General features: G+C 39.5%; 1 protein-coding gene across 2 annotated transcripts in view; it reads left to right on the top strand.

Annotated features, from left to right (window-relative positions):
• The first annotated feature begins 17,309 nt into the window (after positions 1 to 17,309).
• The window catches only part of celf6 (CUGBP Elav-like family member 6), a 260,186-nt gene continuing 257,858 nt past the window's right edge, over positions 17,310 to 19,637 (top strand). Inside the window, exon 1 of one of the 2 annotated variants that reach the window (XM_049473607.1) lies at positions 17,310 to 17,609. In XM_049473607.1, the coding sequence (XP_049329564.1) occupies positions 17,357 to 17,609 (253 nt within the window). In that variant the 5' untranslated portion in view covers positions 17,310 to 17,356. The remainder of the gene's footprint in view (positions 17,610 to 19,637) is intronic. The other variant, XM_049473606.1, reaches the window with a different exon arrangement.

Genomic DNA, 19,637 nt, shown 5'->3' with positions numbered 1-19,637 from the left:
CTACCGGGTCATTATTTGTCTGCAGACGCTCATCATCAGCAGCAGTGGCGATGTCACTGTGACGCCTGAGGGGCAGCGCATAATTCATATCTGTGCCTGAGCCACACACTCACGCTCCCTACACAACATTAATTAGGATCTGAGTGAGCTCTTTCATTTCACATCTCACTGACTAATGACTCTGAGATCAGCCCCTCGTTAATTCCCTAGTTTACCTGTCATTTCATTTGTATAATTATTCTTTAATTATTTCCCTCACACGAGGCGTCACTATCGACACCATCTCCAGGATGACATCATGTAGCTCTCGCACAGCGGGAGAGAAATGCAGAGCAGGACGTGTTGGTCTGTTCCGGCTGGGGTCAGTTCTTAATGATACTCAGAGGCACTTGCTGTAAAAAGCCTCGGTTTGGAAACAGCGACACTGTTTTTGTCACTTTCCACAAATGCAATTAAATAGCTGGTAAACAGTCCGAGTGCTCTGACAGCACAGTGTCACAACACAACTTTTCCTCCATAGAAGGTCCACTGCCCCGCGCTACGCAAAGCAAGAAATAATTAACAGTTTGGTGAAGTCTGTGCCCTTTCTCCGTGGGGTTGGATATTTATACAGTGATGCTACTCCAGCAAATGAACACAAAGAGAAGAGCTAGCGTGCTCCCAGAGACCCAGGGGTTGGCAGCCAGAGAGGATTGTGGGATTCATTTGTTGCCAGATACGGCATGACTCATGGTGGTCCCAGTGACCTCCTGTTCATTTGTCTTTCATTTATTCATTCCCTCGCTTTTACTGGATGAATAGCTTTTATGAGCTGCGCTTCAGAGAAAGGCCGCCGTGTCACTCGCTAGAGCGGCCAGCGATCAGACTAAACTGAGGCCAGTTCAGGCCAATAAAATACTCCAACATCACTGAGCTACAGGCAGGGACGCCTTAATTCTGCCTGTTTTTACTGCATTGGAAGATTCAAGTTTCTCCCATGTATTAATGATACTGAATAGTTTTACTCAGTTAAATCTCCAAAAGAATTCACACAACTTTGAACTTTTGCCATTTTCATTTTAACATTTAAAGTACTTGTTACAAATCTCAAAGCAATGGTAATTATTTAGAAAAGGTTTATGAAGCTTGTGAAGGATAAAACAGTCATGAAACAAGTTCACAACCCTCCACAAAGACTTTTACACAGTCATGAGACAGACTCACAAAACTCAGACTCGCAAACTCACTTTGCTTCTGGCTTAGGAAATATTTAAACATTATTAAACAATCAAATTTATTGTTCAATGAAGGGGCTTCCAAAATGTAATTTTGAGTATTGTGAAGATGTTGTGAGTTGTATAGAGGTTATATGATGATTCTACTCAGTTTGACTGAATGTAAATATAAGTGGTATTGTGAAATTAGGTTTACATGTTTCAGGTTTGTTGGAGTGGAGTTCTCTTCAGCTCCTGTCCTTCTGTGAGGTTTACAGGAGACGAAATGTGAAAGCAAATGAATTCAGATAGACTTTATCATTCTCATAAGGGGGAAGGTCAGCAGTGACCTTGTTCTTTAGATAATGTTTGTGTTTCTGTTTCTGTGTGTGTGTGTGTGTGTGTGTGTGTGAGTGTGTGTGTCTAAAACCTTTGGATCACCATACTCTATAAAATATACTGGAGTACTGTCAGTCCTCTTTGAGGTAGCTTCATGAATATCAATGCCATCTGCTTCTGGCAGTCCCTCTCCCACTGTCACTCATCCTCACCCCCTGACAGCTGCTGGAGAAGGTTAAAGCCTCTTTCATTTACCATAAATAAAAATTACTGCCACTTCAGAACTAAAAGACCTGAAACACATTTTCTCCATGATCTCAAATATCAGGACGAATGAAAAAGGCAGACTCTTTCTTTTCAACATAGTCAATAATCTGTAAAATAATCAATAAATTATCTTACCATATAAAAAAAGTTTTAAAAAATCCTATTAATTTTTCTGTTGGTCTGTTCATCATTAAAAATTAATATATTTATGTTAATATATTAATTAATAAATTTTAATGCAATGCACAATATGTGACAAACAAACAAATAATAACATTACAGATGTGAGTAAAAAAATGTTCATAATTTGGCAAGAAGTCTTTAAATGATTTTCACATCTGACCTGTTTGTTATACATTTGGTTATCTATGGAACAAAAAGTTATTCTTTTATAGCATTGTTTAAAGAATTATTTTAACCCCTTTATTTTTAAGACTTTATCCCATTGGGTACACTTACCAAAAAAAATTACATTATTCCATTTCCAAAGTCTGAATATTCTTAATAATTAATTTACAAAATGGAAAACATGGGATATAAGTAGAGCTGAGGAAATAAGGAATACCTGGAGCAAATGACAAGACACATGTGGAAACAGGGCAGACAAGGCGGGGTTAATGTGGAGACAAGGGCGGAGACAAAAAAGAAACAAAACAGAGCCATTTCATTAACACAACATTCCTCCCAAATTCCAAATTACATTTTTGTCATTTAGAAGTTTAAGGAGTTCAGAAATCAATATTTGGTGGAATAACCCTGGTTGTTAAGCACAGTTTTCATGCATCTTGGCAACATGTTCTCCTCCACCAGTCTTACACACTGCTTATGGATAACTTTATACAGCTTTACTCCTGGTGCACTCCTGGTAACACTGCAGAACATCACAGCAACACTGCCCCAATGTAGAAATCACAACAACAATCACAACACTACAGAACATCACAGTAACACTGCCCCAATGTAGAAATCACAACAACAATCACAACACTGCAGAACATCACAGTAACACTGCCCCAATGTAGAAATCACAACAACAATCACAACACTGCAGAACATCACAGTAACACTGCCCCAATGTAGAAATCACAACAACAATCACAACACTGCAGAACATTACAGTAACACTGCCCCAATGTAGAAATCACAACAACAATCACAACACTGCAGAACATTACAGTACCACTGCCCCTACGGTAGAAATCACAACAACAATCACAACACTGCAGAACATCACAGTAACACTGCCCCAATGTAGAAATCACAACAACAATCACAACACTGCAGAACATTACAGTAACACTGCCACTAATGTAGAAATCACAGCAACAATCACAACACTGCAGAACATCACAGTAACACTGCCCCAATGTAGAAATCACAACAACAATCACAACACTGCAGAACATCACAGTAACACTGCCCCAATGTAGAAATCACAACAACAATCACAACACTGCAGAACATCACAGTAACACTGCCCCAATGTAGAAATCACAACAACAATCACAACACTGCAGAACATCACAGTAACACTGCCCCAATGTAGAAATCACAGCAACAATCACAACACTGTAGAACGTTACAGTAACACTGGCCCTAATGTAGAAATCACAACAACAATCACAACACTGCAGAACATTACAGTAACACTGCCCCTACTGTGGAAATCACAGCAACAATCACAACACTACAGAAAATTACAGTAACACTGCCCTTACTGTAGGAATCACAGCAACAATCACAACACTACAGAACATTACAGTAACACTGCCCTTACTGTAGAAATCACAGCAACAATCACAGCACTACAGAACATTACAGTAACACTGCCCCTAATGTAGAAATCACAACAACAATCACAACACTACAGAACATTACAGTAACGCTGCCCCAATGTAGAAATCACAACAACAATCACAACACTACAGAACATCACAGTAACACTGCCCCTAATGTAGAAATCACAACAACAATCACAACACTACAGAACATTACAGTAACACTGCCCCTAATGTAGAAATCACAACAACAATCACAACACTACAGAACATTACAGTAACACTTCCCCTAATGTAGAAATCACAACAACAATCACAACACTACAGAACATTACAGTAACACTGCCCCTAATGTAGAAATCACAACAACAATCACAACACTACAGAACATTACAGTAACACTGCCCCTACTGTGGAAATCACAGCAACAATCACAACACTACAGAAAATTACAGTAACACTGCCCTTACTGTAGGAATCACAGCAACAATCACAACACTACAGAACATTACAGTAACACTTCCCCTAATGTAGAAATCACAACAACAATCACAACACTACAGAACATTACAGTAACACTGCCCCTAATGTAGAAATCACAGCAACAATCACAACACTGCAGAACATCACAGCAACACTGCCCCTAATGTAGAAATCACAACAACAATCACAACACTGCAGAACATTACAGTACCACTGCCCCTACTGTAGAAATCACAACAACAATCACAACACTGCAGAACATTACAGTAACACTGCCACTAGTGTAGAAATCACAGTAACAATCACAACACTACAAAACATTATAGTAACACTGCCCCTAATGTAGAAATCACAGCAACAATCACAACACTGCAGAACATCACAGCAACACTGCCACTTCTGTAGTAATCACAGCCAATGAAGCATTGACTATCTGACAGATTCTTCACTATCTGATGGAGTCTTCACTATCTGATAGCGTCTTCACTACCTGATGGAGTCTTCACTATCTAATGGAGTCTTCACTATCTGATCTGATAGAATCTTCACTATCTGATGGAGTCTTTACTATATGATAGAGTCTTCACTATCTGATGGAGTCTTTACTATATGATAGAGTCTTCACTATCTGATGGAGTCTTTACTATATGATAGAGTCTTCACTATCTGATGGAGTCTTTACTATGGCTGTATTCGGAATGGCATACTACATACTACTCGCGTACTAAATCTGCCTAAAGCCAGTATGCAGTACGCAGTGTGTGACCAAACTGAGGATCTGTAGTGCCCTACAGGTACCCGGATGGTGTACTACTCCGCTCCGATTTCGCAGTGTGCATGGGGAGCTATCTTCGCGGTGTACTGCATCCCAACATGCATTGCGACTGGCTTCTCCAGCTCGCTTCAGAAAAAAACAAGATGGAGGCGAGTGCGAGAGATTTTTAAATTTTATAAATAAATATATTTTTAAATTAAGGGAATTATTTTGGAAAGTATTGGCTCACCGCTGTCGAGCCCCCTCCGCTGCCGCGGCCGTGCTCTGTCCGCCGCCGGGACCCTCCGCTGCCGCGCGTTCTCCGCGGGTGGGGACCCTCCGCTGCCGTGGCCGCGCGTTCTCCGCGGGTGGGGACCCTCCGCTGCCGCGGCCGCGCGTTCTCCGCGGCGGGGACCCACCGCTGCCGCGACCGAGCGTTCTCCGCGGCGGGGACCCACCGCTGCCGCGACCGAGCGCTTTCCGCGGCCGGGACAGCGGAGGGTCTCGACAGCGGTGAGCCATTACTTTCCTTGATGCAGTAAATTATTCCCTGAGTTTTAATAAATTATTCTGTTACTTTAATAAAAAAATTCCCTCAGTTTTAATAAATCGTTCTCTTTATTTAATAAATAATTAGCTTTGTTTAATAAATCGTTCTGTTGATTTAATAAATAATTCCCTGTGTTTAAATACATATTTTTATTTTAAATAAGGGAATTATTTGAATACAAATTAGTAAAATTGTTTGATTTGTGTTGAGATTGTGTAAATATGAATGAGAGTTTGTTTAAATGTTTTCTTCTTGTTGGTACTTACATAGATGAAAATAGTAATCTACTAAAATAAATAGAAAAACATATTTAAATATAACTGGAACATACTTGGGTTGTGGGGGCTGCTGCTAATTGGTTGTTAGAATTGGGTTAGCTGCTAAACTCTAAAATAAGAGCAGCAATTGCTGTTCTGGACAGTATGCAGATCTCATTAGTTTTAATAATGAAAAGGTAGGACATTTTTCATGTTCTTTCTGTTTACAACTCACTCTAAGGAATTCGGAGCACTACAGAGCACTGATTGGTGTGTCAGGGACCGTGTAGGGTACTACAATCAAAAGTGTTGCATAACTGAATACTACATACTGGGCAGTGTGTAGTATGCAGTACATACTAGTGCAGTATGCAGTACGCAGTATAGTAGTATGCCATTCCGAATACAGCCTATATGATAGAGTCTTCACTATCTGATGGAGTCTTTACTATGTTATGGAGTCTTCACTATCTGGTGGAGTCTTCACTATCTGATCTGATGCTATCTTCATTATCTGATGGAGTCTTCACTTTCTGATCTGATGGAGTATTCACTATCTGATGGAGTCTTCACTATCTGATGGAGTCTTCAGTATCTGATAGATTCTTCACTATCTGGTCTGATAAAGTCCTCACTATCTGATCTGATGCTATCTTCATTATCTGATGGAGTCTTCACTATCTGATGGAGTCTTCACTATCTGATAGAGTCTTCACTATCTGATCTGATGCTATCTTCACTATCTGATGGAGTCTTCACTATCTGATCTGATGGAGTCTTCACTATCTGATCTGATGACGTCTTCACTATCTGATGGAGTCTTCACTATCTGATGGAGTCTTCACTATCTGATGTAGTCTTCACTATCTGATGGAGTCTTCACTATCTGATGTAGTCTTCACTATCTGATGGAGTCTTCACTATATGATCGGATGGACACTTCACTCTCTGATCTGATGGAGTCTTCACTATCTGATTTAGTCTTCACTATCTGATATAGTCTTCACTCTCTGATATAGTCTTCACTCTCTGATCTGATTAAGTCTTCACTATCTGATCTGATAGACTAATCACTATCTGATCTGATGGAGTATTCACTATCTGATCTGATGTAGTCTTCACTATCTGATCTGATGGAGTCTTCACCATCTCATGTACTCTTCACTATCTGATGGAGTCTTCACTATCTGATCTGATGGAGTATTCACTATCTGATCTGATGGAGTATTCACTATCTGATCTGATGGAGTATTCACTATCTGATCTGATGGAGTCTTCACTATTTGATCTGATGAAGTCTTCAGTATCTGATCTGATGGAGTCTTAACTATCTGATCTGATGGAGTCCTCACTATCTGATCTGATTGAGTCTTCACTATCTGATCTGATGGAGTCTTCACTATCTGATCTGATGGAGTCTTCACTATCCTATCTGATGCTATCTTCACTATCTGATGGAGTTTTTAATAACTGATGGAGTCTTCACTATCTGATGGAGTCTTCTATATCTGATGGAGTCTTCACTATCTGATGGAGTCTTCACTATCTGATGGAGTCTTCACTATCTGATGGAGTCTTCTATATCTGATGCTATCTTCACTATCTGATGGAGTGAAGTCTTCACTGTCTGATGGAGTCTTCACTATCTGATCTGATGCCATCTTCACAATCTGATGAAGTCTTCACTATCTGATCTGATGCTATTTTCACTATCTGATGAAGTCTTCACTATCTGATGGAGTCTTCACTATCTGATGGAGTCTTCACTATCTGATGGAGTCTTCTATATCTGATGCTATCTTCACTATCTGATGGAGTGAAGTCTTCACTGTCTGATGGAGTCTTCACTATCTGATCTGATGCCATCTTCACGATCTGATGAAGTCTTCACTATCTGATCTGATGCTATTTTCACTATCTGATGAAGTCTTCACTATCTGATGGAGTCTTCACTATCTGATAGAGTCTTCACTATCTGATGGAGTCTTCACTATCTGATCTGATGCCATCTTCACGATCTGATGAAGTCTTCACTATCTGATGGAGTCTTCACTATCTGATAGAGTCTTCACTATCTGATAGAGTCTTCACTATCTGATGGAGTCTTCACTATCTGATAGAGTCTTCACTATCTGATGGAGTCTTCACTATCTGATAGAGTCTTCACTATCTGATGGAGTCTTCACGATCTGATGAAGTCTTCACTATCTGATCTGATGCTATTTTCACTATCTGATGAAGTCTTCACTATCTGATGGAGTCTTCACTATCTGATAGAGTCTTCACTATCTGATGGAGTCTTCACTATCTGATGCAGTCTTCACTATCTGATCTGATGCTATTTTCACTATCTGATGAAGTCTTCACTATCTGATGGAGTCTTCACTATCTGATAGAGTCTTCACTATCTGATGGAGTCTTCACTATCTGATGGAGTCTTTACTATCTGATCTGATGGAGTCTTCACTATCTGATCTGATGACGTCTTCAGTATCTGATGGAGTCTTCACTATCTGATCGGATGGACACTTCACTCTCTGATCTGATGGAGTCTTCACTATCTGATATAGTCTTCACTATCTGATATTGTCTTCACTATCTGATCTGATAGAGTCTTCACTATCTGATCTGATAGAGTCTTCACTATCTGATCTGATGGAGTCTTCGATATCTGATCTGATGTAGTCTTCACTATCTGATCTGACAGAGTCTTCACCATCTGATGTAGTCTTCACTATCTGATGGAGTCTTCACTATCTGATCTGATGGAGTATTCACTATCTGATCTGATGGAGTATTCACTATCTGATCTGATGGAGTCTTCACTATCTGATCTGATGAAGTCTTCACTATCTGATCTGATGGAGTCTTCACTATCTGATGGAGTCTTCACTATCTGATCTGATGGAGTCTTCACTATCTGATCTGATGGAGTATTCACTATCTGATCTGATGGAATATTCACTATCTGATCTGATTGAGTCTTCACTATCTGATCTGATGGAGTATTCACTATCTGATCTGATGGAGTCTTAACTATCTGATCTGATGGAGTCTTCACTATCTGTTCTGATTGAGTCTTCACCATCTGATGTAGTCTTCACTATCTGATGGAGTCTTCACTATCTGATCTGATGGAGTATTCACTATCTGATCTGATGGAGTATTCACTATCTGATCTGATGGAGTCTTCACTATCTGATCTGATGGAGTCTTCACTATCTGATCTGATGGAGTCTTCACTATCTGATGGAGTCTTCACTATCTGATCTGATGGAGTATTCACTATCTGATCTGATGGAGTATTCACTATCTGATCTGATGGAGTCTTCACTATCTGATCTGATGGAGTCTTCAGTATCTGATCTGATAGAGTCTTCACTATCTGATCTGATTGAGTCTTCACTATCTGATCTGATGCTATCTTCATTATCTGATGGAGTCTTCACTATCTGATGGAGTCTTCACTATCTGATAGAGTCTTCACTATCTGATCTGATGCTATCTTCACTATCTGATGGAGTCTTTACTATCTGATCTGATGGAGTCTTCACTATCTGATCTGATGACGTCTTCACTATCTGATGGAGTCTTCACTATCTGATGTAGTCTTCACTATCTGATGGAGTCTTCACTATCTGATGTAGTCTTCACTATCTGATGGAGTCTTCACTATATGATCGGATGGACACTTCACTCTCTGATCTGATGGAGTCTTCACTATCTGATTTAGTCTTCACTATCTGATATAGTCTTCACTCTCTGATATAGTCTTCACTCTCTGATCTGATTAAGTCTTCACTATCTGATCTGATAGACTAATCACTATCTGATCTGATGGAGTATTCACTATCTGATCTGATGTAGTCTTCACTATCTGATCTGATGGAGTCTTCACCATCTCATGTACTCTTCACTATCTGATGGAGTCTTCACTATCTGATCTGATGGAGTATTCACTATCTGATCTGATGGAGTATTCACTATCTGATCTGATGGAGTATTCACTATCTGATCTGATGGAGTCTTCACTATTTGATCTGATGAAGTCTTCAGTATCTGATCTGATGGAGTCTTAACTATCTGATCTGATGGAGTCCTCACTATCTGATCTGATTGAGTCTTCACTATCTGATCTGATGGAGTCTTCACTATCTGATCTGATGGAGTCTTCACTATCCTATCTGATGCTATCTTCACTATCTGATGGAGTTTTTAATAACTGATGGAGTCTTCACTATCTGATGGAGTCTTCTATATCTGATGCTATCTTCACTATCTGATGGAGTGAAGTCTTCACTGTCTGATGGAGTCTTCACTATCTGATCTGATGCCATCTTCACAATCTGATGAAGTCTTCACTATCTGATCTGATGCTATTTTCACTATCTGATGAAGTCTTCACTATCTGATGGAGTCTTCACTATCTGATGGAGTCTTCACTATCTGATGGAGTCTTCTATATCTGATGCTATCTTCACTATCTGATGGAGTGAAGTCTTCACTGTCTGATGGAGTCTTCACTATCTGATCTGATGCCATCTTCACGATCTGATGAAGTCTTCACTATCTGATCTGATGCTATTTTCACTATCTGATGAAGTCTTCACTATCTGATGGAGTCTTCACTATCTGATAGAGTCTTCACTATCTGATGGAGTCTTCACTATCTGATCTGATGCCATCTTCACGATCTGATGAAGTCTTCACTATCTGATGGAGTCTTCACTATCTGATAGAGTCTTCACTATCTGATAGAGTCTTCACTATCTGATGGAGTCTTCACTATCTGATAGAGTCTTCACTATCTGATGGAGTCTTCACTATCTGATAGAGTCTTCACTATCTGATGGAGTCTTCACGATCTGATGAAGTCTTCACTATCTGATCTGATGCTATTTTCACTATCTGATGAAGTCTTCACTATCTGATGGAGTCTTCACTATCTGATAGAGTCTTCACTATCTGATGGAGTCTTCACTATCTGATGCAGTCTTCACTATCTGATCTGATGCTATTTTCACTATCTGATGAAGTCTTCACTATCTGATGGAGTCTTCACTATCTGATAGAGTCTTCACTATCTGATGGAGTCTTCACTATCTGATGGAGTCTTTACTATCTGATCTGATGGAGTCTTCACTATCTGATCTGATGACGTCTTCAGTATCTGATGGAGTCTTCACTATCTGATCGGATGGACACTTCACTCTCTGATCTGATGGAGTCTTCACTATCTGATATAGTCTTCACTATCTGATATTGTCTTCACTATCTGATCTGATAGAGTCTTCACTATCTGATCTGATAGAGTCTTCACTATCTGATCTGATGGAGTCTTCGATATCTGATCTGATGTAGTCTTCACTATCTGATCTGACAGAGTCTTCACCATCTGATGTAGTCTTCACTATCTGATGGAGTCTTCACTATCTGATCTGATGGAGTATTCACTATCTGATCTGATGGAGTATTCACTATCTGATCTGATGGAGTCTTCACTATCTGATCTGATGAAGTCTTCACTATCTGATCTGATGGAGTCTTCACTATCTGATGGAGTCTTCACTATCTGATCTGATGGAGTCTTCACTATCTGATCTGATGGAGTATTCACTATCTGATCTGATGGAATATTCACTATCTGATCTGATTGAGTCTTCACTATCTGATCTGATGGAGTATTCACTATCTGATCTGATGGAGTCTTAACTATCTGATCTGATGGAGTCTTCACTATCTGTTCTGATTGAGTCTTCACCATCTGATGTAGTCTTCACTATCTGATGGAGTCTTCACTATCTGATCTGATGGAGTATTCACTATCTGATCTGATGGAGTCTTCACTATCTGATGGAGTATTCACTATCTGATCTGATGGAGTCTTCACTATCTGATCTGATGGAGTCTTCACTATCTGATGGAGTCTTCACTATCTGATCTGATGGAGTATTCACTATCTGATCTGATGGAGTATTCACTATCTGATCTGATGGAGTCTTCACTATCTGATCTGATGGAGTCTTCACTATCTGATCTGATAGAGTCTTCACTATCTGATCTGATTGAGTCTTCACTATCTGATCTGATGGAGTATTCACTATCTGATCTGATGGAGTCTTAACTATCTGATCTGATGGAGTCTTCACTATCTGATCTGATGGAGTCTTCACTATCTGATGGAGTCTTCACTACCCGATCTGATAGTGTTCACTATCTGAAAGAGTCTTAATTTTCTGACAGAGTCTTTTTTATTTGACCAAGTCTTCACTATCTGATGGAGTCTTCACTATCTGATGGAGTCTTCACTATCTGATCTGATGCTATTTTCACTATCTGATAGAGTCTTCACTATCTGATAGAGTCTTCATTGTCTGATGGAGTCTTCACTATCTGATGGAGTCTTTACTATCTGATCTGATGGAGTCTTCACTATCTGATATAGTCTTCACTATCTGATATTGTCTTCACTATCTGATCTGATGCTATTTTCACTATCTGATAGAGTCTTCACTATCTGATAGAGTCTTCATTGTCTGATGGAGTCTTCACTATCTGATGGAGTCTTTACTATCTGATCTGATGGAGTATTCACTCTCTGATCTGATGGAGCATTCACTATCTGATCTGATGGAGTATTCACTATCTGATCTGATGGAGTCTTCACTATCTGATCTGATGGAGTCTTCAGTATCTGATCTGATAGAGTCTTCACTATCTGATCTGATTGAGTCTTCACTATCTGATCTGATGACGTCTTCACTATCTGATGGAGTCTTCACTATCTGATGGAGTCTTCACTATCTGATGTAGTCTTCACTATCTGATGGAGTCTTCACTATCTGATCGGATGGACACTTCACTCTCTGATCTGATTAAGTCTTCACTATCTAATATTGTGTTCACTATCTGATCTGATAGACTATTCACTATCTGATCTGATAGAGTCTTCACTATCTGACCTGATGGAGTCTTCACTGTCTTATCTAATGGAGTCTTCACCATCTGATGTAGTCTTCACTATCTGATGGAGTCTTCACTATCTGATCTGATGGAGTATTCACTACCTGATCTGATGGAGTATTCACTATCTGATCTGATGGAGTCTTCACTATCTGATCTGATGGAGTCTTCACTATCTGATGGAGTCTTCACTACCCGATCTGATAGTGTTCACTATCTGAAAGAGTCTTAATTTTCTGACAGAGTCTTTTTTATTTGATCAAGTCTTCACTATCTGATGGAGTCTTCACTATCTGATGGAGTCTTCACTATCTGATCTGATGCTATTTTCACTATCTGATAGAGTCTTCACTATCTGATAGAGTCTTCATTGTCTGATGGAGTCTTCACTATCTGATGGAGTCTTCACTATCTGATCTGATGGAGTCTTCACTATCTGATGTAGTCTTCACTATCTGATCGGATGGACACTTCACTCTCTGATATATTCTTCACTACCCGATCTGATAGTCTTCACTATCTGAAAGAGTTTTAATTTTCTGACAGAGTCTTTTTTATTTGACCAAGTCATCACTATCTAATATGATTGAGTTTTCACTATCTGATAGAGTCTTCAATAACTGATGAAACATTTACTATCCGATAGAGTCTTCAATATAAGATCTAATATAGTCTTCACTATTTAAAGGAGTCTTCATTATCTGACTGAATATTTACTATCTGATAGAGTCTTCACTATCTGACAAAGTGTTCACTATCTGATCTGATAAAGTCTTCACTCTCTGATCTGATAAAGTCTTCACTATCAGATCAGATAGTGAAGTGTTTACTATCTGATAGAGTCGTCACTGTCTGACCTAAAAGGGTTTTCAGTTTCTAATAGAGTCTTCACTATCGAATAGTCCTCACTATCTGATCGATTCTGTACTATCTGACAGAGTCTTCACTATCTGATGGAGTCTTTACTATGTGATGGAGTATTCTCTCTCTGATCTGATGGAGTCTTCACTCTCTGATCTGATGGAGTCTTCACTCTCTGATCTGATGGAGTCTTTACTATGTGATGGAGTATTCACTCTCTGATCTGATGGAGTCTTCACTCTCTGATCTGATGGAGTCTTTACTATGTGATGGAGTCTTCACTCTCTGATCTGATAGAGTCTTCACTATCTGATCTGATGGAGTCTTCACTCTCTGATCTGATGGAGTCTTCACTATGTGATGGAGTCTTCACTCTCTGATCTGATAGAGTCTTCACTATCTGATCTGATGGAGTCTTCACTCTCTGATCTGATGGAGTCTTCACTATCTGACCTGATAAAGTCCTCACTATCTGATCTGATGCTATCTTCATTATCTGATGGAGTCTTCACTATCTGATGGAGTCTTCACTATCTGATAAAGTCCTCACTATCTGATCCTATGCTATCTTCACTATCTGATGGAGTCTTCACTATCTGATCTGATGGAGTATTCACTATCTGGTCTGATGGAGTCTTCACTATCTGATCTGATGGAGTCTTCAATATCTGATCTGATGGAGTCTTCACTATCTGATCTGATGGAGTCTTCACTATCTGATGGAGTCTTCACTATCTGATCTGATGGAGTATTCACTATCTGATCTGATGGAGTATTCACTATCTGATCTGATGGAGTCTTCACTGTCTGATCTGATGGAGTCTTCACTATCTGATCTGATTGAGTCTTCACTATCTGATCTGATGGAGTATTCACTATCTGATCTGATGGAGTATTCACTATCTGATCTGATGGAGTATTCACTATCTGATCTGATGGAGTATTCACTATCTGATCTGATGGAGTATTCACTATCTGATCTGATGAAGTCTTCACTATCTGACCTGATAAAGTCCTCACTATCTGATCTGATGCTATCTTCATTATCTGATGGAGTCTTCACTATCTGATGGAGTCTTCACTATCTGATAGAGTCTTCACTATCTGATGGAGTCTTCACTATCTGATAGAGTCTTCACTATCTGATAGAGTCTTCACTATCTGATAAAGTCCTCACTATCTGATCCTATGCTATCTTCACTATCTGATGGAGTCTTCACTATCTGATGGAGTCTTCACTATCTGATAAAGTCCTCACTATCTGATCCGATGCTATCTTCACTATCTGATCTGATAAAGTCCTCACTATCTGATCTGATGCTATCTTCGCTATCTGATGGAGTCTTCACTATCTGATAGCGACTTCACAATCTAATAGCGTCTTCACAATCTGATGAAGTCTTCACTATCTGATGGAGTCTTCACTATCTGATGAAGCATTCACTATCTGATGGAATCTTCATTATCTGAGAGAGTCTTCACTATCTAATCGGATGGAGTCTTCACTCTCTGATCGGATGGAGTCTTCACTATCTGATCGGATGGAGTCTTCACTATCTGATCTGATGGAGTATTCACTCTCTGATCTGATGGAGTCTTCACTATCTGATCTGATGGAGTCTTCACTATCTGATCTGATGGAGTCTTCACTATCTGATCTGATGGAGTCTTCACTATCTGATTGGATGGAGTCTTCACTATCTGATCTGATGGAGTCTTCACTATCTGATCGGATGGAGTCTTCACTATCTGATCGGATGGAGTCTTCACTATCTGATCTGATGGAGTATTCACTCTCTGATCTGATGGAGTCCTCACTATCTGATCTGATGGAGTCTTCACTATCTGATCGGATGGAGTCTTCACTCTCTGATATAGTCTTCACTATCTGTTCTGATTAAGTCTTCATGATCTCATATAGTCTTCACTTTCTGATCTGATTAAGTCTTCACTATCTGATGTAGTCTTCACTATCTGATGGAGTCTTCACTATCTGATATTGTCTTCACTCTCTGATCTGATGGAGTGTTCACTATCTGATATAGTCTTCACTATCTGATGAAGCGTTCACTATCTGATCTGATGGAGTCTTCACTATCTGATGGAGTCTTCACTATCTGATGGAGTCTTTACTATCTGATGGAGTCTTCACTATCTGATGGAGTCTTTACTATCTGATGAAGTCTTCACTATCTGATGGAGTCTTCACTATCTGATGGAGTCTTTACTATGTGATAGAGTATTCACTATCTGATCTGATTGATTCTTCACTATCTGATCGGATGGAGTCTTCACTATCTGATCGGATGGAGTCTTAACTCTCTGATATAGTCTTCACTCTCTGATCTGATTAAGTCTTCACTATCTGATGGAGTCTTCACTATCTAATGGAGTCTTTACTATGTAATAGAGTCTTCACTATGTGATGGAGTCTTTACTATGTGATGGAGTCTTTACTATGTGATGGAGTCTTTACTATGTAATAGAGCCTTCACTATCTGATGGAGTCTTTATTATGTAATAGAGTCTTCACTATCTGATGGAGTCTTTACTATGTGATGGAGTATTCACTTTCTGATCTGATAGAGTCTTTACTGTCTGCTTCTTTTGGCAAGGATTTGTTGTGTGTAACCCATTTTTGTGTGTTACATATAGTAAAACAATTGATATTTTTCAATTGTACATTTCATCCTCATTTGACCAGGGGTTCCAGCAGATACTCTGTAAATCCTGACCATGTGGGAGCTTTTTTCAGAACCTTGGCCAGCAACAAGTAGGTTTGACTAATTCTTAAAAAAACTAAATTATTGGAATCTCATAAGCTAGAATAAGTTATAGTGTACACAAACCAGACTGGATATGACTATACAGATATTATTAGGAGATTCAAACACCTGCGTTAAACTGAAAATATACACTACCTGGCATAAAAAAGTCTCCACCTGGATCTAAGTAATTAAATGATGTGCGGTTGATGCTGCAGTTGGTCTGCAGGTTTAGGTTCAGCAACAGTATGTGCTGAAAGAATGAGGTCAGCAGACTACCTAAATATACTGAATATATACCAGGTTATTCCATCAATTGATTTTTTCATATTCCAAGATGACAATGCCAGGGTTCATGGGGCTGTAATTGTGAAAAGGATCAGAGTTCAGGGAGCATGAAATCATCATAGGTAAGCACTGTGTTTTGATTTTGTATATTTTATAGGTTAGGTAGACATTTTTGTTAGGAGGGTTATGTTTATTATTTTTGGCCTGGGTCACTAGTGTAAAACTATATTATATACTTCATTGTAATGACCTGACCTAGACTGGGTTGTAACAACCAGGCAGTGTACACAGATATAAGAAAGAAAGAAAGAAAGAAAGAATTGTGAATGTGTATCTTGTCTTTTTTTCCCTCTCATGTCCCACAAGCTCCCTTTACACAAATGTTTGGATTTTCACTCCGCCCCCTCCGGGCCCCGCGGTCATCCTGCTCTGTGATTGGCTGAGCTGTGCTCTTTATGCAAATTGAATGGGGTTGGGAGTAAAGACCCTGCGAGCTGACGTCACACGTGAGAGTGGCAACTGACACGAGGGGAAAGAAAAGCAGACTGGAAACGAGCTGGAAAAAAAAAACAGAATATAAAACAGCATATATAACCCAATAAACACACAAATATACCATACAGAGAGAGAGAGAGAGAGAGAGAGAGAGAGAGAGAGAGAGAGAGAGAGAGAAGAGAGAGCAGTTTGGAGGGAGAGAGAGAGAGAGAGCAGTCTGTGTGTGTGAGAGAGAGTGTGTGAGAGAGTGAGAGTGTGAGGGGAGGGGGACAGAGAGAGAGAGAGAGAGAGAGAGAGAGAGAGAGAGAGAGAGAGAGAGAGAGAGAGAGAGAGAGAGAGAGAGAGAGAGAGAGAGAGAGAAAGATGGCTACAGTCGCGGCGAACGGAGTGCAGCAGCAGGAGAATGGCTTCAGCACCACGAACAGCTCCAGCAGAATGAACGGACTCAGCATCGGGCAGAGCACCATCCCCATGAAGGACCACGACGCCATCAAGCTCTTCATCGGACAGATACCGAGAAACCTGGAGGAGAAGGACCTCAAACCTCTCTTCGAGGAATTTGGGAAGATATACGAACTCACCGTGCTCAAAGACAGATTCACAGGAATGCATAAAGGTCGGTGTGTGAGCTCTGAATCAGACACACACACACACACACACACACACACAGAAGATAGATCCTGGAGGGCTGATAAGTGATTGGTGATGGGTGACACACAGAGGATGTAACTGCCAGTCCAGCATGTACTGGACTGCTCTACTGATCCTCATGTATGTGTGAGTGTGTGTGAGTGTGTGTAAGTGCGTGTGTGTGTGTGTGTGTGTGTTTAAGAGTGAGAGTGTGTGTGTATATGTCCATGCTTGCTCCATCCCACCTCCACGTGAATTACAGCTTCTACAACCTGAGTGCTGCTCCTGCATCCTGTGTTTCCTCACTTTAAGAAAACACTAAATTACGATGTAAAATAATCTCATCTACAATAATCTCTGTTTATTTCCTTTACTTACCTGCATAAATCCCTTATCACATTTTTTATTTAAAGGTGAACTCTGGTGTAAAATGGACTGTTGTTGTAGTAAAACATGATAAAAAGTTCTTACCTTTGATGAATAGCACACCTCCGCTCTCCCACAGCGTTCAGAGATCCAGAAATTTTAACAGTTTGTTCAAACACCCTTTAATAAAAAAATCACTTTTTCCACCGCTATCAAAGCTAGCTCAAAGTAGCTCCACACCCTCTTGATAAAATCCGGAGAGTCCTGATATTTAAAACGAGGGATTAATAGCTTAAAAAGTGCACTTCTATGCTATGCAGAGTCTATGTATATTACCACTTTGAGCTGGATAACGGTGGAAAAAAACAATTTATCAGGACATATTATGCCCTGTGTCTCCCAGTCTGAAGGGTGTTCGGACAAACTGTTCAAATTTCTGCATATCAGAACGCTGTGGGAGAGCGGAGGTGTGCTATTCATCAAAGATAAGAACTTTTTACCATGTTTTACTACAACTAAAGTACAAAAAATCTACACCAGAATTCTCCTTTAAGTGTTTAAGTTTATTTAGTTGGGTTGTTTTGATGATGTACAGCTGAGTTGTCAGATTTACATAAAAAAAGTTGCATGTCGGGTCGATTTAAGATTGGCTTTCTTCCTCTCCTTCCACTGACAGTACTTTTGGGCGGTGCAACCTTAATAGATAAATCTCACACATTTCCCACATGTTCCCTGTTGTCATTAGTGTGTAGTCATTTCCTCACAAACTGCTGTTCTGTCTCTGTATTGTGGGCTGTAAGAGCAAGTTGTCACAGAAACAAACTGATTTTCTGTCTGGGTATGTCATTAATATATGCTTGATTAACTCATTAATTTAATATGTTTAAAAATATATAACATATTTTATATAATTTAAATATAATCACAATTTTTTGAATCAGTACAGATGCTTCATTTACAAAATGCTTCACTTTTCCGACACTTGAGTTTCTAATATAAAGCATTTTAAAATGATACATATTAATTACATTAATGCATTAATGCTGGGAAAGAAGTGAATTTAAAACAAAAAGAACGAACAATTACCCCCAAGTTGAAAGCTGTGGTACATCAGAGGAAGATGGGCGGTGAGCTTAATTAACACACAGACAGTATCTGCTAATGAATAATGAAGATATTGTAATATAAACACTAATTAGGCCAATTGGTAAATCAGTTCAGTGTTTGCTGTGAGGCATCACTGTGCTGCAGGCCTGCATAGATCATTTAAATAGTTCATATTTTTATATACTTATTCTGTATTGTTTTTCAGAAACCAAAGGTTTGTCTGCTACAGTAAAGTGTGTAATATTTCTTATTTTTAATAAAATATATCTAGAGTTTTTTTTTATATAGCACTTTCTATTTCTGTTAGTTGCTACATTCAGAATAATAAAGCCTGTGGTCAGATCCCTGCGCTCCCAGTGAAGACTCCACCCTCCACAGCGGCTACAGACAGTACTGTACCCACTTTAGGAAACCAAAACGCAATCTTTATTATAAAGGAGAATCTCCAGCAGCTAACGGCACAATCTTTACTGGACCCCTTAAACAGAAAATGACTTAACTGTACATCCATGAGTCACAGAATGAAGGTCCTGACATCATT

Source organism: Astyanax mexicanus, unplaced genomic scaffold, assembly GCF_023375975.1.
Source record: "Astyanax mexicanus isolate ESR-SI-001 unplaced genomic scaffold, AstMex3_surface scaffold_40, whole genome shotgun sequence".
NCBI lineage: Eukaryota > Metazoa > Chordata > Actinopteri > Characiformes > Acestrorhamphidae > Astyanax > Astyanax mexicanus.
The sequence above is the reverse complement of the archived record's forward strand: the minus strand, read 5'-3'. Positions and strand labels throughout refer to the sequence as shown.